Genomic DNA, 25,151 nt, shown 5'->3' on the forward strand with positions numbered 1-25,151 from the left:
GCATCGTACGCTATAGCTTATTGTCGGTTTGGTGAGTACGCTTACTGCAGATTGAGTCGACGTTCACACTGGGGCAGACAGTGAGTATACTCACAGTAAGCGGCGGACAATACGTTTGGTGTGAACAATCCCGTAGGCAGCGCACTGTTACTTGGATAAACGTACGTGCGTGGTTCATTTGGTTTAAACTTACTGGTTGCCATAAGTAAATACATATGTATATCGGTTATTACACTCCATGTTACATTATATATTTCAATGTTCAGAAATATTTATATTGAAAATGAAACGGTGGCTTGAATTATGTATATCATAAATCTTTTTGTAATTTACAAAACAAAACTAATACTACCTTCAAATTACATGTTATACTTAACGTAAAAAATATAAGGAAAAAATGCAAAAGTATTTTTTATACAAAAGCCTTCAGTTTCTATAGCATCACGTTAATATTTCCCATGATCGCGCCATGGCCTGTAATAAGCAAGAAAGCATGGGAGGCGGTCGGAGGTCACAATTTATGATCTCAATAAGGTCTCAGAGGCAAGTATCCTCACATTGTTCGCCAAATATACTCACATTTTTCGCTCGATTTATTCGCGAGTATTTTTTTGCTTCTATGTTAACAAGTTCTGATGAAAGCTGTTGTGTTCATTCATTCGCTACCTACTATCAAATATCAATCGAATATCTGTTAAGAATAATATGTGATAATTTAAATACCGGCGAACTCAACTGGACTCTTCCTTTGACTTCATTACAATATGATCTTTATTTGTCTTTATTTTACTGGCAACAACCAAATAAACAACCAAATAAACAATAACAAAAAGTCACAGATTGCAGTTAGTTACTTTTTCATGATATACATGCGTGTTGCAGTTGTGCCGGTGCATCCAATCCGTCTGCACTCGCGCTCCATTAGTTACATTCAATTGTTCAGAGCTCGCGTGATCGCGCCTTTGATGTCCTCGCCCCTCGCAGCCTCGCCCGTACACTCGCCTAAACGATTCTATTGCAGGCCAGCTGTGTTACTAGTCCACTGTTTTGTTAATAAAACTGTTCACTGTTACAGAAGTACGGGCTTTGTTTTTTATTTCAAATGAATTCAGGGATTAGCTGAACGTCAGCGTAGTTGTAACACAAATCCGACATCGTAATCAATGATCGTTTACATTTAACTTCGTCTTGTTCAAATATTGGAACTTAAAAGATAGATTTATCTTTTGTGAGTGATGGTCTTTACACGAGGGACTCAAAAAATTAGCTCTAGATTTACAAATAAAGGAACGTTGAGATTTACAGCGTCTTATCTTGTCTCACAATTTGTAAGTGAGCCGACGGAAAGCGTTTGTCATGTCAGTCCTGAGGGAAATAATTTATCAAGACGTCTTTCTTTCTTTCTCCAGGCACTGAATTACAATGCTTCAGTCGTGCTGGAATACTTTATCATCTATTACGCGGTTCGCCCACACACCTACTTACTTTCTTTATTAAGTTTTACTGGAACAATACAATCTTCCTCGTGTTTGAGTTTGAGTGAATACATTATGGTTGTCCCCAGCAGCACCTGCGGTTACGTCATGGTGGACAACTGCCGTAATCTGTAAACGATAATACCGAGTGTATTAGTATTCCCGCGGGCTTGCGTCGGACGCGCCCCTCACCCCCGCATCCCCGCGCCGCCGACAAAACTAAACGAAAACGTGATTCAAATACATTCCTACTTCCAATTTATGTTTAACTGAAAACCCAGTTCCAAAAGTCCTGCATCGCTTTTCGAAAATTATCCGAACACTATATTTGCGCGAGTCTCAAATAGACCGTAATAAATAAAGCCTTCTCGTTAATTCAAATTCGATTACCGGGACACACGGTATTATCATACAACTCGAAATATTACCTCAAAAGACTCTTAAGTACTTCAGCTGTAGTTGTTGCTAATACCGAACAAAGGCAAATTTATTTATTATGAAACTTATTATAAGCTCACAGCAACATTGATCAAGTTTAGCCTTTATTAACTTGTGAAACAATGTGAGTTATACAGTTTAAGATATTAGAAGTTATTCCGCGGAGTCGCGTGTGACGATCGTAAACGTTGCCGCTGCTCTTAATCTGAATACTTTACTTAAATACCAGTCTAGAGTCGCCGCCGTTCAATATTATAGGCAAGACTCCCAGCTGTTCACAAACTACGTAAAACAACAATAATATAATTGTGAATATGTGACTAACAGTCAGACCAGTAGTTAACTAATAGTATCAGGGCATTGTACACAGTAAGTTAATTGCGTTAGTTGTCGCGCCGCCATTATTGTAAAGCTAAATGTCGAGACAATACAGGTCGTTAGCAGCTCGCCCGCGGCCGCCGCGACAACACCGCACTCATTGGCGCTTCGTAACGAACTTCCCTCAATACACTAACAATTAAACCGCCCGCGGGTCTTACCGCCATGAAGTACGCCACATTATCATAGCTTTAATGATATCCGTCCCAGACGCTCCCAGACAAAGCGGCTCAGAAATATCTCAACAAAATCACGCCGACCAATGAATAAGCTCGTTTAAATATTATGTCGAAAAGATATAACGCGACACTCATTACAGGGAGGTATTTGTGATGCTCGCTCAAGCGGAAAATTACGCGACTGTGTGTCTGAATTCGTTATATATTTTCTCAACAAAGGCTATATATTTTCAATAGGGACTTTAGATAACAAAATTCGTTAAAAGGTACAAAAAATGTGTTTTATTTGCAAAATAATTTGATGTTAATTGCTTAGATAATGATGAATCTCAGTAGAGGCGCGAGGTACGGCCGGCGGCGCCGGAACCGCTTTATGTCGCTTATCGCAGTTATCGGCGTGTCGCCGCGGACGCAAGACAACCATTGTGCGTTTCACTGACGAACAATATTTATAGCTTATTGAAAGTTACTGGCACTATTCATTTCATTTATATATCTATTGTATTTAAGAAGAATGCTACGACAGTCAATTTATACTGCACTGAAATGGTATGTGCAGCAAACAATTTTCGTATAAAACACAAGCTTTTTGCTCACGTAAATATATAATGAGCAATATGAACAAAGGCGCGGTTGTAACAGCACACATTTGCCCGGCTGTGTCCGGATTAACATGTGCCGGGTAAAAGCCGGGCAATCTGTACGCCGCAATATCCATTAGCGACTGAGCGACATATTGCACTACATACACTCAATATGTATTACTTACTACAGAGACCGCGCACAGTCGCCACTTCTGGCTATTATAGGTACTACTGGGATAAAACATATATTTGTAGGTATATGTGATATACTATACTTCGGCCGTTCAGAGAATGCGTTCCTGACACCTATCAGTTAGTCACGACTAGTGATGGGCACAACATAACACTGAGTTCGTTACCGTTCCTTCAAAATGAACCGCCGCATTATTTTAAGATTATTTTCGTTTTAAATTGGCGGAATCATTTGTTTTATATTTTGGTTATTTAAGTGGAAACCAAAAAAAGGTAATATTCATATAATAAAATTGTTTTATTTATTCTTTGTTACAAGTACATTGAATTGAATGTGCGAACAGAATATTAATCAGACTCCGATTTGCTTGAGGAGGTGGTGTCTTCATCATCATCTTCGCCTACATGTATAATTATATTATTATCAATAACAGAATCAATCCTGATATCTCGGTCTAACAAAAGCCGGGTAATCAAATAAAAACAGATCGAAAACACTTGAAAAACGTGGTCTATGCGCACGAAACGACAACGGACGACTGTTTTAGCGTCACAAAATGGCGGCCCATAACGCCATTTGGGGTTACCATTTTTAATCTAAGTATAAAAATGCGGTTTGGTCATAGTTTTATTTTTATATTTCATAAACGTTATAATTAAGTCTTATAGTCCATTATTTTCCAATTCTTAAAAAGAAAATCAAAACGTATTATTTTATATTATAACTGTATAAGAACAGATTACGATACTTGCCTGTTATTTTTAGCACAGCACTACAAAATATAAACCGCTGACATAACCTTGTAATAGCGCAGTATAGATTTAGAAAAATATTGTTTACCAAGTTATTTGACACTCAGTTTGGCACAAAATTATAACATTCATTGATTATTGATATAATAATGTTGTTTTAATGCTCCTCAATTGTTAAAACGGTAAACAACCAGCAAAAATATTTTTATCGTAACTGCAACGCCATTGCAAAGTTACGTCGTCAGTTCAATCGCGACGTGTCAGGAACGCATTCTCTGAATGGCCGAACTATAGTAGTACAAACTATACCCTTACTATAACTTAATTCTGGCAAGTCTTGAAGACAGTGGGCGCTTTCTACATCATAAGTACGATAAATATACGACGTATAAATATCTTGCGAATTGTGTCTTTATACAATTGGGAGTATATTTGGCATTAAATACATTTAGTTTAAATTGCTTGCCGTAGAAAGCGCGATCAAATAACTGAGGCGTGTGTGTACTGTGTTAAGCGCTCCACGTGTGTCGCCTACACAGGATTATAACAGAAAAATAAAATACGATTCATTGATGTCCTGACGCACACCTGCCGCCGCTTCGTGTACCTGTGTGTATGTGTGTGCGTGTGTTTGTCAATACGGCAATGAAGCTGTGAATGATTCTGTCTTTATACGTCTGATTGCGTATATTGATTGTTGAATGTGTACTGAATTTGTATAAAATGCTCAAAAAGGTACATGAAGTACCCTCTAAACGTATACCTATTTTATAAGGTTTTCTAAAAAAGAAACAAAATCTCCATATACATATTTTAACGTCTATACTACAAATCAATTTATTATGTGGTTCCTGAACAAGCGAGGCACGATACGTTAAAAGGCAGGTTCAAAGCTACCACTGACTTTGTGGCCCACTGAAACTACACTCTAATCTCGCGCTGTGGAGCCCCCGGGTCGGAGGGAGGGGGAGAGGGGGTAGTGACGCCGCTCCGTCGCAACAAGTGGCGCCGCGACGCCGCGTGCTCCGCGCGACGCGACGCCTCACAGATACACTTTGACGTCGCGCTCCGTTCACGATGCCACGTGGGGTTAAATAACAACATGTCTCAAAGTTGATGAACACTGAATTTTATGAAATGAGACTTAATCTTTTTAGTGAATTAGTTCTCCACTTCAGCGTAGATACAGACGCACTGGAGAAAGCGAAGTCTAGAAAAAAGTAGAAGAAAAGTAACACATATGTAAATGTACAATATCTTTCTCTCTTTTCCAGCGTTAAACTTGCAATGCAACGGTTTATTATAAATTATTATTTCAGCAAAAGCCTCTAAATTCTACGAATACTGAACAATATTACTTTTAATTTACATTTAGCGAGGCGGGTGCGACATGATTTACGCAGCAGACGCGCTCAGTTGCTATATAATTAGGCTGAAAGGATTTGCACAACTAAGTAATGGCTTACAATTATTCTCTGTAAATTATCTTTCGTCGCGAGGCTAAACTGAATGTTTGTCTGTTTCAGGACGAGGCCGAACCACCCCGGCGCGGTCGTCGAAATTAGCGATAATCCCCTCGACTCCAGCAAGGTAATCATTCTAACTTGATTGGACTTTATTAATATAAGCGTTTTGAATTTTGAACGCAACTGTTTACATTAGTGCACTAAGCACTTATTTATATCTAAACATATACTAGCACGTCCTGCGTACGGTGTCGTGATGATAAGATGAATAAGAGTTGATAAGATCACTGGTAACTTTGTGGGGAGTTTGCTCCAACATTTCTTCTTGCCAGCAAGAATACATAGGAAGTGGTGAGGGGCGGGCATTTTGGGGGCTGTCTTTTGTAAATTGAACCTTCAAAAATGCTGATTTTTAGCCTACTTGGAATAAATGACATTTTGTCTTTTTTAACTTGTCTTGTTGGTCTGTTGCAGCTGCTGATAGCGTTCGAGACGGGCCTGGTGGTGGTGTGGGACCTGCGCGCGCGCGCGGCGGAGTGGCGCGGCGCGCTGGGCGCGGGCGCGCCGGGCGACGGCGTGCGCGCGGCGGCGTGGCAGCACGACGGCAAGCTCATGACGGCGCACGCCGACGGCGCGCTCGCCGTCTGGACCACGCGCGCGCCCAGGCCCTCCTCGCTCTCCTACCCACATGGTCAGTCACCACACACTTTCGTAACTCACAAACGACTGTAAACTTTTTACAATAATATTTCTTATTAACTAAAAACCTCGTATTATCACATTTCCAGCAAAAGCAAACAAAGACGGCAAACTAGAACCTTGTAAACCTATACTCAGACTGGAATGGAAGACTTCGAGAACAGGGTGAGTTGCTCTAATGTTCCTCTTGTATTTCAGTAGGCTAACGACTAAGTAAAGAGACTTCCAGTCGAATAATCTCCAATCAAGCCAAATATAAGCAAATGCGAAATCTTTAAAAATCTCGTTAAGTCGGCATCGCGAGCGGTGCCCGGCGCGGCTAATGAAGTAGAAAGCGACAAAGATTACTGCTACTGGTTGCGTTCTCCCCTCTCCTGTCAGCGTTACTATGTCTGTTTATCGTGACATAAACTTTTAATACCGACGTCCGAATAGATAAACCTCATTCGAATAAAACATTGCAGTTTAATGTGGACTCATTTAAATGTTCTGCAGGAGGCGACCGTAAACGTTATTCTGGTTTGCTTTTAATTCAGTTATTCTCAAGAATACGCGTATTTTGCCATCAGTTGGCATCATAACGCTTTAGTGAGTAACGCCGTCGACACAGGAGTTAGGCTTGATGTTCTTGTGTTCCAGCGAGAGCCTGGTGATCTTCAGCGGCGGGCTGCCGACGGACAAGGCGGGGCGCACACACAGCATCACGGTGCTCAACGGCAAGTCCACCACCGTGCTCGAGATGGAGCACAGCGTGGTGGACTTCGTCACGCTCTGCGAGACTCCTCACACGGCGGGTAAGCGCACACTGCTGCATTGCAACCATCACTGTCAGTTGGCATACACCTGTTATAGTTCGGCCATTCAGAGAATGCGTTCCTGACACGTCGCGATTGAACTGACGACGTAACTTTGCAATGGCGTTGCAGTTACGATAAAAATATTTTTGCTGGTTGTTTACCGTTTTAACAATTGAGGAGCATTAAAACAACATTATTATATCAATAATCAATGAATGTAGTTACGTCGTCAGTTCAATCGCGACGTGTCAGGAACGCATTCTCTGAATGGCCGAACTATAGTAGCTGGACAGATTATAAAATACCGATGGAAACTACGATAGTAAATAATCGTTGAACGAAAGGGAGGGATGTTTTGATTTTTTTACTAGCTACGTGTACTCGAAATAAGTCAAGTTAAACAACCTGTAGAACATATGAAAATTATTATGTTTGACGAAGTTGCCGTGACGCTTAGATGCATCAGATGTCGCTACTAGTCTAGTGTGTGACGTCATGTTCGTGTCCTCAACGATATCTCAACCACCTGATAATTTAGTCAATACGACAATACGATATAAAGGTATCACATGAAATAACCCTTTTTTATGATTATACTAATCTGTATAAACATATTAATTCCAGACTACCAGGAGCCGTACGCGATAGTGGTGCTGCTGCAGAACGACCTGGTGGTGATAGACCTGCAGTCGCCCGGCTACCCCTGCTTCGAGAACCCCTACCCCATGGACATCCACGAGTCGCCGGTCACGTGCTGCTCGTACTTCGCGGACTGTCCATCCGACCTGGTAACGATACTACAAGATATAAACTACATGTCCCTAATGAAAACATCTTAAGTAGCCTGATTAACATCAGTTACCGAAGTGCAATTTATAGATCTTTTGGATCAAAATCATAATCCGCTTCTATACTAAGATCATCCATGTATAAGTATTGTCGTTTTTACTCAGCGTGTCCCAAGATATTAAGTGGTGGGTTGGTTTGAGGCTCGTAGTTAAAACGTTCGTGTGGTGTCCTCAGATCCCGGCGTTCTACTCGGTGGGGCGGCAAGGCAACAAGAAGCCGACGGGCTTCAGCGAGAAGCTGTGGCCCATCAACGGCGGCGAGTGGGAGCCCGCCTCCTGCTCATACAACGAGATCATTCTCACCGGGTACATTGCCTTATAACATACAATATAAAGTAAATAATACTTAAGAAATAAAAATATTAATGACGGTACATTTTCCACATTCCAGACATGCAGACGGCAGTGTAAAATTTTGGGACGCAAGTGCAGGGACCTTACAAATTTTGTACAAATTAAAATGTTCTAAAGGTTAGTGTTTCCTTATTTCCGAATTACAAATTCAGTATTTTCTTAAAATGTGACAATTATTGCAAAGTTTGTAATACTAGATTGGTCAGTACAGCAGCACAAGTAAAAAAAAAGCGAGGAATTAAATTTACGTCAGCGAAAGTATTGCCTGTGACTTAACGGTTGATGACATACCTTCAAAGGTGGGTCTTCTAATCCATGGAGTACAAAATGACTAAGATGTCATAACGCAATAACTGTAAGAGCAAAGTACCTATGTGATGTGATAAATATATAAATTAATAACTCCTCTGCCTCTGCCCTCATATACCTTCTTGGAACCCACCCATTTGACAAGGAACGCGAACATCTCGTTAGTTCTAATTCCCGTTCTACACTTAGCCCGCGGTCAGCAGCGAACGCCTAGTGTGGAGCCGTTTCGCATATTCTTCGAAACGCATTCCACTGATATCGCGTATTAGTGTAGAGCGGGCTTGTCGCAAATGTTGATGGTCCGGTACTCCCGGCAGTGTTCGAGCGTCGCGGCGGCGCGGGCGGCTGCGGCTACGAGGACAGCCCGCTGGCGGTGCAGCAGATCGCGCTGTGCGCGGAGTCGCGGCGCCTGGCGCTGGCGCTGCCGCACGGACACGTCGTGCTCTTCAAGTTCCGCAAGGGCGACACGCACGGCGACACACACGTCTGTACACGCCTGATAACCTCCTGCCTCATTCATTCCGTTCTTGATTCAACTTCCTTGGTATCGAATGCTCTTGATGGTTGTGCCAGCTAAGAATATTCTTTTTGTTCCTACTGCTACCCGGTATTGTAAAGAATACCTACGTACGCACACACTTGCAAAACCGAGGGTATACCATGTACATAATCTGCTAGTTTACAACTGCTCTTTCATTCTGCAACTGTTTTAAACTAATACAAGCAAACATATCCCGTCTTATACAATTGTTGTTGTAAGCATAGAACACACATGTAACGGTAGGTGTTGTGGTACCGGCAGGTGCTGGAGATCCCCATGATATCGGAGTCGATGGAGGAGGAGGGGGGGGGCTCGCCGGACGCGGAGGGGGGCGCGGGGGGGCGCTCGCTCTCCTTCAGCCGCGCCAGCGACGCCTCCGATGCTGACACCAGAAAAGTAACGCTTCACCTTTCTAAGTTGCGATTGTTCAATCTATTTTGACCTTTATTGACTAGACTAGTATTATAAAAATAGTTTTGGCTACTATAGTTCGGCCATTCAGAGAATGCGTTCCTGACACGTCGCGATTGAACTGACGACGTAACTTTGCAATGGCGTTGCAGTTACGATAAAAATATTTTTGCTGGTTGTTTACCGTTTTAACAATTGAGGAGCATTAAAACAACATTATTATATCAATAATCAATGAATGTTATTACGTCGTCAGTTCAATCGCGACGTGTCAGGAACGCATTCTCTGAATGGCCGAACTTTAATGAGTTTTCAGTTGGTAGCATCAACACTACTAATGTTTGATTGTTCTTATGCACTGTCGTTATATAGTAAATATTTATTTAGGTGGATTGGACTCTCAATACATAACAACAATTTTGAAACATTAATGTATATGACTGTCCAACACTGAGTGAAATAGCATGTGGTACTTAATTATGAGATATTAAGTGATATCATCAGGTAGATATCATCACAGAATAAAGCCTATGAATTTATTACGTATGATGAAGTACACAGTGGTGATATCCTCGTGTCGGTAAAGCGTAACTGGAGCGTGTGCCCGTAGGGCGGCGCGTGGGCGGGCGGCGCGTGGGCGGGCGGCGCGGTGCGCGTGCGCGCGGGCGGGCGCGGCGGGCGGCGGGCGGCGGGCTTCCAGCCGGCGCTGGTGGCGCTGCAGCAGGGCCCGCCGCACCCCGTCACCGCGCTCACCATCAACTCCTCCTACGGCCTGTGAGACCACGCTGCTGCTTACCCTAAGACAACCCACTCACCTTATACAGAATTGCATTTTATTCACTGTTTTTATGCGCACTGCATAAAATGCAATCCTGTATAAATCATACTGCTGAATAAAATACTTTTGTAAACCAGCATAGTTGACGTTCGTCGAGAGAGGCCTAGGTTCAGCAGAAAACGGCAATGGGCTCATACATGATGATACAATCATGCAACCTTAACGTAGTATATAAGAGCAGTAGATATAGGTAATATAAATCAATAATTATGTGAATACCAAAGAAGAATTATTGCAGTGGGCCCAGCGTTGAGCCTTGTGGCACACTTATTTAAACTCCATAATCCAAAAACTTAACTTAAAAACTGACTGCGTATTTTAATTTTGGTTTTAATGGAAATATAAAATAATTGCACCGGAGAGATTTCTAACTCGTATTAGCATAGTTTAAGTATAATCGTGACGGTGAAGGCAGTCAAAAGTTTAGGAGAGAACATAGGTATAGGGTATGAGTTTAAAGTTAGTCGGTATGAGCGAGGCGGAGTGCGGTCGCTAGCAGTGCGTGTGCGCAGCATGGCGTGGGGCGGCGAGCGCGGCGTGGTGGTGGTGGACACGCTGCGGCGCGTGCTGCTGGCAGCGCATGCGCCGGCGCAGCTGTACGCGCCGCCCGCGCCGCCCCGCGCGCCCGACGCGCAGCGCTCGCCCAGCCTCGACCAGGTGAGTGCGGCTCCACCTCCCACAGAAATAAACCGCAGCGAACATAATATTAGAAGAAGCACGACGCAAATATTCAGCGAAACTAAATCGACATTAGTGCGGCGCCGCGAGCGCTCGCCCGCCCGCCGCGAGCGTTGCGCGGAGGAAACACCGCAGCAGTGACGTAATACTTCACATTACATTTTGATTTGCTTTTTTATTTCCTTAAATATGATTTGCTAAGGCGGACGCCCGCCACCCCCTCTACTTTTATCATTTTTTATAATTTTGTAATTATTTTATAATAATTTAGCAGTAGCGCCACTCCCGGCTTGTCCCAGTAGTTCATGGCATGGCATCGTTAGTCATTCTTTCCACTCGGCCTGTCTCTCTCCTATCGCAAACGTGGAACGTGTGTACGTGGAGTTGTCAGCCAGCGCGTGGCTGCGGCGCCGCGCACGGCAGCCGCACGGCAGCCGCACGGCACGCGTCACGTAGCCGCACCGGTAGCGACCCGCGCCACACCGCACGGCATCCATAGTACTCGCACGGACCGCTCGCAGCGTCGGCGAGCGCCACCTTTTCTTCACCATTTATATTTTTTCCCATCCCTCGTCGTGAAAGCTGGAGGAGAGCGGCTCGCGGCCCACCCCCGCCGCCAGCCCCAGCGACCTGGCGCCGGAGGAGCCGGCCCCCGAGCCCGCGCCGCCCGCCTCCCCCGCGCCGCCCGCGCACGCCACACCTCCCGACGACAAGGCTAAGCTTGACACTAGAAGAAAGTCCACTTCCTGGAAACATTTCAATCTGAAACGACAGCTCTCTAAAGTGGATCTCAAGTTCAAAGCGGCATTCGCGACGCCCACCGAAAACAATCTCGAAGAAGTGGCGGGAGAGAAAAGCAATTCCCAGTTTTACTGCGAATCGGCCGATAGATCTGATAAAGTCGACAAAGGCGAGAAAAGCGAACAAGCCGAAAAGACGGACAAAGGCGAGAAGAGCGAGCCGGCGGGCGACAGCGCCGAGTCGCCGTCCAGCTCGGAGCACAAGCCCTCGGACGCGGAGGAGGAGCGCGCGGGGTCGCCGGGCGAGCTGTTCGAGCGCATGCACCGCGAGCTGCAGGAGCGGCGCGGCGCCGACGTGTACGCGCGCATGCACCGCGAGCTGCAGGAGCGCTGGCAGGAGCAGGACGCGCCGCCGCGGCCCGACTGCCTGGCGCTGGACGAGGCGCCGCCGCGGCCGGCGCGGCGCGTGCGCGCGGGCGACGCGCGGCTGCTGTCGGTGCCCAACATCAAGTACCGCGAGCGGCGCGCGGCGGCGCCGGCGCCGGGCTCGCTGGGCGGCCTCATGCGCCGCTTCAGTAAGTATTGCGTCACCCGCGCTCACCTCACGCATCACATTACTGACGCCGGGTCTCACCTAGTCGTTCCTCGCTGTACTAGAGTAGTTAGGTCCTCCGACTGGAATGGTACTGGTTTGCGTTTTTGATCTAACACACTGGTATTGTAGCCCCACTTTTATTCGGGACATAGATTTTTGACTGCTAGAGGTGATGGTAGTTAGCTGTACTGAAACGTTTTCGACTATTTGTAAAATAATTTGTATTATTCTGAGAAGCTAACGGTCACTAACGATTCGGCTGTACAGTTGAACCGGTAAGAGATTGCGAGTTGCGACTTAACATGCTTTGTGCTTCTTGTGATATTTGGCTTTTTATATAATTTGGTTTATAAACTATGTATAATGTATAAGTATGATAAGTGAGGTATATATTTGACATGTAAAGGCTAAGACGCACTGGTACTGAGGTCGCACGGGGTGCTGGTGGCCGGCTCTCACGCGAGTGCGTATTGTGACGTCACCACGCTCCACATTGATGTGTATATTTCTTTTATTTCCAAGGAAAAGGACTCGTCCGATGAAGACTCTAACTGCCTTAAATATCTATTCGCTGATTTCCTTGGTAATTAAACAATGATTAATAGTTGAAATGATTGCATCAAACCGTAGGTGATCTCTGTGTTGTCGATGTCCTGAGATAATGTTCAGTGCTAATGGTACGAGCTGAGTAGTCGGTATAGATGGCACCACTCTCGCTTGTAGCTTCACCAGGTAGCCGTCAGCTCGGCACGAGTATCGCTCACCCCGCGCCTTTCCCCAGGGGAGTTAGTAGCGCGCCTGTGTCCGCGCGAGCCCGCCCAGCGCCAGCCGCCGCAGCAGCGCGTAGGTATGCCTCACACACGACACTGCCACTGCTAACACTCTACCTGGCACAGAGATCACGTTCTAACATCCGCGACATAACAGAGAGGGTCTTCAGTGTTCTGTGTTCTCTAACCGACGGTGGGGGGCGTCGCGCCCGCGGTGTGAATGACACAAGCTATACACGGCTCGCATGCTACTTACAACGGTGGGAAGCTTCTCGGGTCGGGGGGGCCGCAGCGCGGACTGCATATAGGTTGTGTGATTGACGCTTGCGGGCGCGCGGACAGAGGGAGCGGGCCGCGACGAGCGTGTATGTGTTGTAGATGAACGGGCCGGGCGGCGGGGGCGGCGGGGGCGGCGGGGGCGGCGGGGCGGGCGCGGGCGGCGGGGCGGGCCCGGCGGCGGCGCGCGTGCGGCGCTCGCGGTCGCAAGGTACCCGCAAACTGCACAAGTGCCTGTCCACGGCGTCCGACGTGTACGCCGCGCCCCCCGCCCCGCAGCACTCGCTGCTGACAACGCGCCAGTATTGCAGTTTTGGTAGTACAGTCACCTTGTACCGAGTCCACTCGGCTAAGTCTCCTTCCGTTCTGAGGCAGTCGCAGTTTCTTCCTTTTGGTTTTTATGTTGAGTTGGTTACATTTCTGTTCCTCGTTTGGGAGTGGTCGCTTGAGCCGGCGCGAGCAGTATGCGCTGTGGCTGGCCTCGCTCAGCACGCTTTGTCTGTGCGCTGTAACGGAATGGCATCGTGTTCGGCGTCAAGCGCGCTCGCGATCTGTTGCAATGCTCACAGTTATCTCTCTGTTATATTTTGTTTTATGTAACTTTTATGATTTGGTTCTCGCACTCACTGATATACTTCTTTCCATTACTGAATACTTGAACATGTTGACTTGCTGCGAGTTCGAAGGTTACCCAATCGATTTTAGAAAATATCTAGCATTAATAATACCTTGTCTATGTTTGTTTTGGTGTACAATAAAGAATATTATATCTCTCTATCTATCTAGTTTGATAGAATGATGTGACCTTCGACCTCGTTAAGTGTTGTACTAATGAAGTTGGCTGGTAATAGCCTAAGTCTTACTTGCATATATCATAGTGCTACACAGTAAAGTGGCGTTGCTAACTGGACAACATTAGCTGAACTTCGAGCCTGTGTCTCGTAGATATTGGAACTTTACCTTTTGTTCGGCCCCTTATTCTTTGATAATGAGCTTGTTTAACTGTTGAGTTACTTCCATATTTATTTATTTGAAAAATTTCCAATTTCAGATCGGAATCATTTAATAGGTAACCATTGGATTATTCCTCACTTATTTTAAGTTGTTATTTGGTTATCTAGTTGTTACATATCCGAGTAGTGTTATCCTTGGTTGTCATTCCGAGCCTCGTGTCGATGGTCCCCCTGTGTGTGCGGCTCGCGGCGGCCGCGCGGAACGCCCGCACGGAGCGTCCGCGCGGCCGCAGCGAGCGCGCTTGTAACATTGTGGTTTGTTTGTCGGCACAGAACCAACTGTTCCGCAGACTCTCGCATCTATGGAGTACTTACACATTATGCAACCCAATGGTATCAGAAAACATTTGCATCGTTTCGTTTTTCTTTTGTTACTTTGTATGGTGTCCGTTTATTTCCGCTTGTGTGCGTGTGCGCACGTAGCTGTCCCTAGTGCGACGTGGCTGTGACTGTCTTGTTCCGCACACTACTGTCTGCGCACTTGTACCGACTCTCTGACTGGCATGACTCATTCTTGTACAACTAAAAGGTGACTTACTACTCAAAACTATTTTATAATCTTTCACTGTTACTGTTAAGACCTACGATACCTACCTACTATATACACACATCAAAAGTGTCTAGGGATCAACATATATTTTTGCAATAACTTTTCTCCTGATTGATATTAATTAAAATTTTCTTTAAGGATTCATCAAATAAAGTGTTTTCGTTTGTCACAGTAACGATAAACCAAGTCACCTTTGCACTAATAAAGAAATTTGCCATTTTCCTAATAAAGGGATTTTTGACATTTGAAACACTAACACAAAAGTTCGAAAAAAAAGACTGAAATAACAGTTTTCTTTAAAAGTTTATTGGGTAACTTAAACAATTAATAATCCGTGTTTCTACCGCGAACACTAACAACACAAGAACATCGGTTTGGCATACTCAAAATGAGTTCATCCAAATCACGATGTGGAATGGCCGCCCATGTTCGTTGCAACAACAAAAAAAGGTCTTCTTGCGACTGGATACCCTCCATATTCGGCAGAGCTCTTCTCTGTAGCATATCCCATGCATGCTCAATCGGGTTCAAGTCTGGCGACTGAGCAGGCCAGGGCAGGACATTGATGTTAGCTGCCGCGAGAGTCTGTCTTACAACTCTTGCGGTGTGCGGTCGTGCATTATCATGCATTAACTGAAATAAGGGACCGATTTGCACTTGTAGAGGAACGATGACGTCTGATACAATCGTCTCAGCATAAATTTGAGCGTTGAGGTTGCTTCTGATCCAAATCAACTCAGTTCTTCCGCCGATCCAAATACCCGCCCATACCATGATGGTTCCACCACTATAAGGATGGACTTCCTGGCAGGATTTTAATCGCTGTTGGCGTCCAGGGGTTCTCCAGTGTCGTATACGTCTTGTATCCGGTCTCATACCAAAACGAGACTCATCAGAAAAGCACACGAAACGCCATTGTTCTTCTGCCCAATTTCTGTGTTCAAGAGCCCATTGATATCGAATCCTACGATTGTGCATTGCTATAGGTGGTACCCGTAGCGGTCTTCGGGAATGAAGGTTCACTTCATGCAAGCGGTTTCTGACTGTTTGGTCGCTAATTAAGTTCCCTGAAGAGTGATGAAGCCTCACGGCTAACATCATGGCGGTTATTGTTGGAGCTCTTCGAGTTAAGATTTGAATGTATCGGTCTTGTCTCCGTGTGGTGCAGCGATACCGTCCTCCATGGCGCTCAGCTACGGTACCAGTGCTTCGGTAACGTGTCCAAAGTCGACTGATAACACTCTGACTTGTATTCAGAGCTAAAGCCACAGTACGTTGCCGGGAACCAGCTTCTATCATTCCCACGGCTCTGAGCATTTCTTCCCTGCTTAAATGACGTCGCCGCTCCATAATAACGTTGGTTTTAATCAGTAGTAGGGAAACAGTAGCACTAATAATGTCTTCAATGCGTTGTATGTGTTTATAGGGAAAATATTGACAGCTGATTTTCATCTTTTACTCGAATTTGATTCACAGTTCCTGATTCAAATTATGAAATGCACCAAAAAGGATCCATATAAATTTATAAAATCATAAATTTATTACAAAGCCACATCTCAATCTCAAGAAATCCGCATAAAAATGCTTGATCCCTAGACACTTTTGATGTGTGTATGTATATCTATATGTTATATGTGCATAATATAAGCGAGGCTTTCCATATAGTATGCGACACGATCTGTCCTGTATGTAGTCCGCGCGGGTACTCCGCATCACGTTCGTTTGATTTGCCTTCGCGCGCGAGCTGCCCGGTGGAGCCTCTACTCTTACTCTCTTCTTTGTTCACTTCTGAAGCTGTTGAGTACATGAATGTTATTTCTTTTTCTAGCCCGACCACAAAGCAAAAAGTTTATATGGCTCGTTTTTGGCTGCCTCTATATTCGGCTGTCATTATGTCTATGTATGCTTACGGTATTATCTTACTAGCAGTGCAGTAGTTGCATGCGCACGCCTGCCCCGCACGCCGGCCGCACGTGGCCGCACGTGGGCCGCTCGTGGCCGCACGCCGCACGGACGTTAGCGCCGACCTGGCGATCACCTCATACCATGTCACATGGCACGTGTTGTGTTGCAGTTAGTTGTGTTCCGTAGCGTCGCTTGTCATCCGCTGTCCGTTAGAGCTGTGTGTCGATGTGCTCCTTAACGTTAGCTCTGCGGTACTCGAGTGCGACGGCGCTGACCCGACGTGCCGCCGACTAGCCATGTCCGGTCAGAACTGTCCCCGTCGAACTAACAACTGTATCTAACATGACTACTACTGTAGACTCCACATAACGTTGTGTAAATAAGCTGAGATTGGACGGCATGCGATCACCTCTTTATCCTTACCGCATGTTTCTCTTGTTTCCTAACTAGTTAACATAGCAATAATGCACGGGTGTGGCCCCACAATGATGATGTCAGCTAATTTCACAACAGCACGTACACACCGAGCCGCTGAGCTCGCAGTAGATGCACAGACTATGCACACTAGTGCACTGTACGCTGCTGAAGACGAACACATCACCTACTGTTATTCTCTAACTCTATATAGAACTACTGAGAGAAGCTACGAGCGTGTTTGCAGAAGCACCAATTGCTATATCATAGAAATAAAGTGAACAATTTAGACTTTGTTCGCGTTATCGTATGAAGGCAGCTTTGTAATGGTGTGAGACGTAGCTACTTCCACATAAGCTTCTGCGCGACGCTCATGGCTTGTCCGGAGTGCACGTAGCGCCTCGTGCGGGCCGCCGCTGCCGCTGGCAGCGCGCCCGGCGGCGGCGGCGGCAGTAACGTGTGTGTGTATGTTGTACCGGCCGGGTAGACAAGCTGGACAGCTCGTTCTCGCGCTCGCGCTCCAGCTCCATGTCCAGCCTGGAGAACATCTCGCAGGAGGGCATCCAGTGCCTCGCCTTCGCTGATAGCTACACTAAAAAGTCTGGTAAGTTGATACTAATCATTTTGTTGTTTTAGCATGTCACAATCTGCTTACACTATAAACCGTATACAGATAAGTGCAGTGCTTTACATGGAGCGACTCACTTTCTGTCCTCCTCAACCCAGTTACCCGGGCAACCTTGGTAACACTTAGTGACACTATTTGCCAAAGATGTACGAATAATAGCCGCAATTGATGTACCTTTTGAAACACGGTGGAAGTCGATACGGCGTAGAGCTAGGGATAATACTTATCTACAAGTTGGAGTTAGATGACATACCTATATGTGTAATGTTGCAGACCCCACGGCGCTGATGCCGACGCTGTGGATCGGCACGACGCTGGGCTCGGTGCTGACGATGACGATCACGCTGCCCGAGCCCGAGCTGCGCCAGACGCAGCCCGTGCTCATCGCCACCAGCGGTACGCGACACACCTCACCTGCCTTTACAACAGAGATGGACTTTACGTCTTGCCATTTACTATTATTTATTTTTATTTATTTATTTAATCTTTTACATTCAGGCAACAATGGGCCATAGATATATATGATATACCTTAAAAACTAACATTTATACTATTATCACTGACATTTTCTCGTAATGTAAGTTGGCTTTTTATCCAATCTATAAAATCTGTATATACATGATGTGTGTTCTTATGATTCCAGGAGGGCCGTTATTTAGGTTAAAGGGTTCAATCCTGACAATGTCATTTCTGGACTGCAATGGTGCTTTAATTCCTTACTCCTACGAGAGTTGGAGAGACGATACTAAAGATGTAAGTTTACACAAATTCAGATAAGTCACTAGTTTACTATTTATTCATTTAATAAATAAATATTTATTTATTTATTTAAGAAATTATGTAATAAACTTTAAAAAAATATATATAAACTATCCCTACATTTAATGTTATAGTATGGGAATCTATGGAGAAAAAAATATGACAGAATGCATTACAAAATGATAACTGCCATCCACGTTGGTACCACTGTGCGTCCTTATGTAGACGTGAGTTGTGTGTCAGGCGAAGGACCGGCGCGAGCGCACGCCCACGAAGCAGAGCTCGTCGGGCAGCGCCAGCCGCATGAGCCCCACGCCCGGCGCCGACGCCGCCGGCGACCGACAGTTCGTGGTGGTGGCCTCCGAGAAGCAGGCGCGCGTCGTGGCGCTGCCCAGCCAGAACTGCGTCTACCGCCAACAGATCGTCGACACGGACTTCGTCGTCAAGGCCGAGACGGTCAGCTTGAAAGGTACGATACACCCCACCAAGGTCGGGGCGGACCCACCGACCGCTGTCACTGCTAGCCAGAATAGAGAGCGAGTGGTCTGATTGCAGACAGCGTGTGCCTGGTGAACTACCTGTCGACGGGGCACCTGGTGGCCTACAGCCTGCCATCGCTGCGGCCGCTGGTGGACGTGGACTTCCTGCCGCTGACGGAGCTCGGGTGAGGCCGCGTGCTGCGCGGGCGCCGGCCCGCGGGCCTGCGCCGGCGCACTCGCCACACACTCATCACTATTAGACGATTTCTCTGCACCAAACGGAGGCACTAAATGATAAACGGCTTGTTTTATAATAGTACCCTTTGTCATTAGCTTCGCAGTTTTATCATGTTGAATGCTACTTTGGGCTACCGGAGATTTGTCATTTTTACGGTTATCGTATCGCATTCATTTATTTGGTCATCAGAAATTTTAGTTGTACCGATCATTCGCTATTTTATCATTTGGGAGCCTAACGACAGACTTCCTGTACAGTACAATCGATGTTAGAAACGTACTTGTGTGGCAAAGGCCGGGCCCCCGGGCCGCCGGGCCTCGGGCCCCCGGGCCGGCGGCGCGGCCTGCGCCAGCAAGCCACGGTGTCATCTACTGGGGCCGTGCCGAGCACTCAGCTACTAGACGTATAGTCGCTGTTTCTCATCACGAAGTAGACAAAATTTTGCAAATCTGCGGAGCACCACTGTGCTTACGATATTTGGCACTCTTTCTATTTTTCAATTTATAAAAGTAAGCGATCGGACATCGGCCCGAACACGACACACTTGTTTACAATGCGCGTCATACCGACCCTTATATACCTATAAGAACACCGAACCACTTTCTAACAATTCAACTGTTTATTTTGGTGCTGCAAATGTATATTATGGATGTAAATACACACCGGTACCCGACACTGAACGGAACGAACACCCGACCGACACGGAATGCACCGAGCCCGCCCCGCGCTAGCTCCGACCATGTTACGATAGTGTGTACCGCCCTGCATCTTACATCTGTCTAACTCTCCGCCCTTAGTACAGTAATACTAACTAACTGGCGCGGGTCTCGCCTTTGTCTCGCCGAGCAGCGGACAAAGCCGGGGCTCGCGCCCGAGCGAGTCGCCGCGCTCACTGCTGTCTGTGTTCCTGGTAGCTTCCAGACACAGTCCAAACAGAGGGGTATCGTAGACCCAATGCTGTCCATATGGGGCCAGCAGCTCATTGTTAACGAGGACACCGACCAGTAAGTCGCCGTCCATGCAGATGACATGCGTTAGCCACGTACCGTCACTTGTCATGTGGAGTCGCTCACTCCGGCCTCTGTTGCGTACCTAGACATGTTCATGTACCGTTGACAGTTGCTTCGTACCCCTCATCCCCCCGCGCCCATAGACCGCCCCCCGCCCCCGCCCTCGCCTGTACTGTATCATCGACTTCCACTCGGCCACGGGCAAATCATTGTACGTTTTATTGTCACTAACGTTATTAAATTACGTGAACAAAATTATTGTAACTCCAAGCGATTTAATATTCTTTCGAGGTTGACAGGGTCCGACATACAAGGTTTGAGGCTTAGAGCCTAACCCACGTAAGAATTATTAAAAAAAAACATTGCGAGATAAGCACCATTTTATAGAACAATCTGCAGTTGACTTCCTCTTTCGTGAAATGTTGATCGGAAACAAAACAATGGGTTCATTAAAGTCTTGAAGTACCTACGTTATAATAATTTCCAAATTGCTGAATGTGGGCAAAATTTTACAAAATTGATCGAGTGCCTCTAGGGCTGAGATGAAGCATCCCCCTGAGGTACCTAGACAGCGAATGATTTGCCCTGGGACCCGCCTGCACGTGAGCTTCCCTGCGCCACACACACACACCCACACTGCGCGTACAGTGACACGCACTCTCACTACATACCGACTGTCTCTGTGCGATCTGTCCTACTTCCTCGCTGGGCTGCTACTCTGCTCTCTCTTGTTCTTCCCAGTTCTATAAGCTTGCAGCATGTCTGCTTCTGAATGTTTTTCTCACTTAATGTTATTCCTGTTTATATTATTCTTAGTCGCGGTAGTAATCGTTAGTTACGCTTATATGTTAGACTAAAATTTGTCCAATAGACTCCACTGGACTGCGAGGATGCTTCAGGTGAGACGTTTCAATTGATAGAACAACTGTTTTCCCCACTTTCTCTCAACTTGTTCTCGGTCTATGAGCCTCCTTTCTTTTCTTCTTGGACTATGAACAATATTGACGCAACAAGTGAACACTGGCGCATGCGCGGAGGCGTCCCCACTAACCTTGTCGCGCGTGACATTGCAGGATAGCGAAGACGTTCTGCTTCAGCAACAGGGGCCACGGCCTGTACCTCGCGTCACCCACTGAGATACAGAAGTTCACTATCGATGCAGAGTTCTGGTGAGTAGGAGCGCGTGCATGACTCGTTCGCTCGCGCCGCGCGTGGCTGACTGACGCTGACCTGTGTCCCTACAGCCAACAGCTGAACGAGATGATCGGCGAGCTGTTCCTGCCGCGCGACATGCCGGAGCCGCCCAAGGAGAGCTTCTTCCGGGGGCTGTTCGGCGGCGGCGCCAGGCCCCTCGACAGGGAGGAATTATGTGAGTCTTCTGCATACATGTTTTTTAACATTTGCACCGAAAATCTATTAAGCCGCTTTAAGATTTTCAGAATCTTTGAGTTTCTTATTAACGATTAAAATAAATATTATCAAAATATGTATAAATGGCCAATAAATGTAAAATGGCCTTAAATGAATGGTGTGTTGCAGTCGGCGAGAGCAGCGGCAAGCCGCTGCGCACGGTGGCCAAGCACATCCCGGGCGGCAGCGCGGCGCAGCTGGAGCAGCTGGGCGCGCGGGCGGGCTCGGCGGCGGCCGACGTGGCGCGGGCGCACCAGCTGGTGGTGGAGCGCGGCGACAAGCTGTCGCAGCTCGAGGACCGCACCGAGCGCATGCACAACCAGGCCGCCGAGTTCTCCTCCTCGGCGCACCAGCTCATGCTCAAGTACAAAGACAAGAAGTGGTACCAGCTGTGAGCCGCCGCGTCTCCGTGCCCAGGGACGCTACCTTTACTCTTACCTTTCGGCTTATGAAGGCGGGACGTTCCAAACGTGTAATAGGAATTTCTATGAACGCACCAAAACGATCTGTTCCCGGGATGTATCTCGTGTGCTCTGTCGGTACGGCGGAGTCCGCGAGGGTACCGGGTGTCGTTGACGAATGCCACAGAGTGCTTTATTCTATACTTGTAGCGTGACGACTGCGCCGGTCGGCCGGCAGTCGGCCAGCAGTCGGCATGCAGTCGGCGGTGCAGCTCGGCAGCGCTCCGCCCGCCCGCTAGAGCTTAGCTACCACGTAGATGTCTTATGAACCTTACCTTAGACTCTAATAGGCGTGACTCTCATTCAATGAACGCACAAAGTAATCGATAATTTCGAGCATCGTCGATTTCGGTCAGTAGTGTCCCGCTTCGTACGATCACACGCTGAATCGTTCAATTATTTGTGTGCCTAAGTCGCGGCGCCTTCCCCTGCCCCTCTCATCCCCCACCCCCTCACTCCCCGCACTCGGCGCCGCTCTCTCCGCATTCGTTCACGCGATGTAATAATGTATATAAATCGATATCATGATTTACTTAAAACTCTTTTTATACAAATAATGGCGAAGCGTCGGACTTCGATGATATGTATGTCCTAGTCTTCTGTTAGTGTTAGGTTTCAGTGGTCGCAGCTCCCCGTCGCCGCACGACTCACCAGCTTCCTACTGTTGAGCACTTATGTACCGGTGCAGCGACAGTCGTGCGTCAGTCGTGCGGCAGTCGTGCGTCGGCCGGTGCGCTGCGAAGCTCCCCAGCATGTAGGCTGCATTTATGTTAAATATTATTAAGTTACTGTTCTGTAACACTACACATTATTTTCAATGTTGCTATTAATTAATACATGATGTAGATGTACATTTTATAGATACAAAGTGAACTCTAATCTAATATGTAAGGATAGTCGACGATGTTGATTTGTATAAAGTATTAAGTAAATAATATAAAGAAAAATAATATATTATAAAGATTGAAAATTTAAGCATTGGATGACAATAATTTTTGTTACTTCTCACTGGAGATTTCTTTGACACTTGACGTGTAGTTTAGTTTCTCTTCCGCACACGTCTGGCTCGCGTCGCCGTCGTCCCGTCCGGCGCCAGCGGACGCTCCGGACATTCGCCTCAGTTGGTGTTGCCACCGTTTGTATATTGACACATTGATAGCAATACTAAATGCGGGTTACCAGCCTAAAGTAAACCAGACCAATGGGTGTTGTGTCGGTGTTGCTAGCTAAAAAAAATAAATAAAATAAAGCGATAACTATTGTATAAAATAATGGATAAAGCTCCTTTGTATATCGCTGGTATTATATAAGTGAGTGGCGAGAGACTCGCCCCGCGGTCCCTTTGTACTTATAGATAAGTTAACTATAGCAGTTCTGTACTATAACTTGCTCTATTAGACATTTGTGGAATTGGGAAGAAATATTTGCATATTGGTATGGTTCCTCAGTTTTTGCAAATTGACGTGCAGTAGGTGGTGTCCCTCGCCACGCGTCGCGTAACTAGGGTAGTATCGGTGTATCGCAAGGCAATAACACGCGCGTGGTGACGCACTCGCGCCAAGACTATTACTGATACAATAGAGAGATGCTAGTTCAGTTTAATTGTATTATTAGTTAGCGAGTATACTTTAGCCGTGTACGATATCGATGCCAAACTTTGTACTGTTCATGCTGTGTTATACATAATACATGTTATATTAATATCTGTAACTCAATTTAATCTTTCTACTTAGTTTATCGTTTATGTGACGCAATACACGTCGACGATTGCTAATTCGAATTAGTGTCAAGTTTTATCTTGAACAAACAAATATTCATAGTCTGCTAACAAATGCTGTTCTCCGAAAATATCACTGTTTTTAACCAAATTATTTTTTTAAGTAGCAAGTTTTATTGAGGAATATTTTCGGAACAAAGTTTACCCAATTTTATCGCTCTATCAGTAGCAATGAGTGAGGCGTGCACGTGCGCAGCCGGTGCGCCACACGTGCGCGACCGGTGCGCCACACTCGACCGGCATATCAGTGGAATATATCAGCCCGTGACCGACGCGGGGATTCTTCCTGTAGATCAATATTATAGTTTTGAGACGCTACAAAGTACATTTTCTAATGCCCCTTAATGTAAAGTAGATTTTTCATTTTAACTTCAATAAGAATTAAATCTACCGTAAGGTTTTCAACTGAGTATTATTTCACAGCATCGCTACACTTTCGCATAGCATATAGCATACATGATTATGTATAGAGCTGTCGTTAGCCGACTATTTCCAAGTATAAATAGTTCGCTTAGAGATTATTTTTATCAGAGTTGAGATTGAAACGGAGTTTCGTTGTTGATACAGATGAATAAGTTTAACATGTCCAGCCGAGCGGCTGGCTCTAGTCCTGAACGTGACCACGTCACACGTACCTCATGCTCCGTGCAATATTCTATATAACTACGATGTTATGTAAATTGACAAGTTAAGTTTCTCAATTCTATTAATTGTTAATTATAGTTGAAGTACGCCACGTTGCATGTACCTAGACGCCACAATGTTCGGCGTCACGTCGGCTGCGTAAGCGCACCACAGTGCCATTACACGCTGACGGTTCATTTGGAAATTATGGGACTAAATTATAAATATAAGTATTTGTAAATAAATAATTAAAAAAAAAAAAACAAAAATCTTGTGGCAAATTATTACTTGTTATGTAACGAAGTGTAGGATTCATTTCAATATTATTTTGTATGATTAGACGAGTGTCTTTTTCTAATCGTTCAGAAACGAGGGTTATAAAGAACTATAATAACTATACATATTGTATATAAAGGATGCTGTTGAATTATATTGATTATTTAGTTTCGTAGATGATTATTATAGTCATTATTATATATAAATAAATTATGAAAATATGAAAATAAAACTATATCAAAGCATAGGCTCGTTTTATTTATCTGCCTCCTAACAGCAATGGTGT

At 45.8% G+C, this 25,151-nt stretch overlaps 1 protein-coding gene across 2 annotated transcripts in view; it reads left to right on the forward strand.

Moving 5' to 3' along the window:
* LOC124633847 (syntaxin-binding protein 5) overlaps positions 1-25,108 on the forward strand; it is a 233,651-nt gene extending 208,543 nt beyond the window's left edge. Inside the window, exons 5-25 of one of the 2 annotated variants that reach the window (XM_047169209.1) lie at positions 5,526-5,589; positions 5,940-6,156; positions 6,254-6,329; positions 6,804-6,958; positions 7,586-7,749; positions 7,985-8,115; positions 8,201-8,280; positions 8,790-8,956; positions 9,275-9,409; positions 10,035-10,198; positions 10,775-10,919; positions 11,523-12,255; positions 17,691-17,807; positions 18,105-18,227; positions 18,475-18,584; positions 18,834-19,059; positions 19,146-19,254; positions 20,222-20,311; positions 21,391-21,486; positions 21,562-21,686; positions 21,857-25,108. In XM_047169209.1, the coding sequence (XP_047025165.1) occupies positions 5,526-5,589; positions 5,940-6,156; positions 6,254-6,329; positions 6,804-6,958; positions 7,586-7,749; positions 7,985-8,115; positions 8,201-8,280; positions 8,790-8,956; positions 9,275-9,409; positions 10,035-10,198; positions 10,775-10,919; positions 11,523-12,255; positions 17,691-17,807; positions 18,105-18,227; positions 18,475-18,584; positions 18,834-19,059; positions 19,146-19,254; positions 20,222-20,311; positions 21,391-21,486; positions 21,562-21,686; positions 21,857-22,122 (3,493 nt within the window). In that variant the 3' untranslated portion in view covers positions 22,123-25,108. The remainder of the gene's footprint in view (positions 1-5,525; positions 5,590-5,939; positions 6,157-6,253; positions 6,330-6,803; positions 6,959-7,585; positions 7,750-7,984; positions 8,116-8,200; positions 8,281-8,789; positions 8,957-9,274; positions 9,410-10,034; positions 10,199-10,774; positions 10,920-11,522; positions 12,256-17,690; positions 17,808-18,104; positions 18,228-18,474; positions 18,585-18,833; positions 19,060-19,145; positions 19,255-20,221; positions 20,312-21,390; positions 21,487-21,561; positions 21,687-21,856) is intronic. The other variant, XM_047169211.1, reaches the window with a different exon arrangement.
* Positions 25,109-25,151: the final 43 nt, after the last annotated feature.

Source organism: Helicoverpa zea, chromosome 10 (assembly GCF_022581195.2).
Source record: "Helicoverpa zea isolate HzStark_Cry1AcR chromosome 10, ilHelZeax1.1, whole genome shotgun sequence".
Classification (NCBI taxonomy): Eukaryota; Metazoa; Arthropoda; class Insecta; order Lepidoptera; family Noctuidae; genus Helicoverpa; species Helicoverpa zea.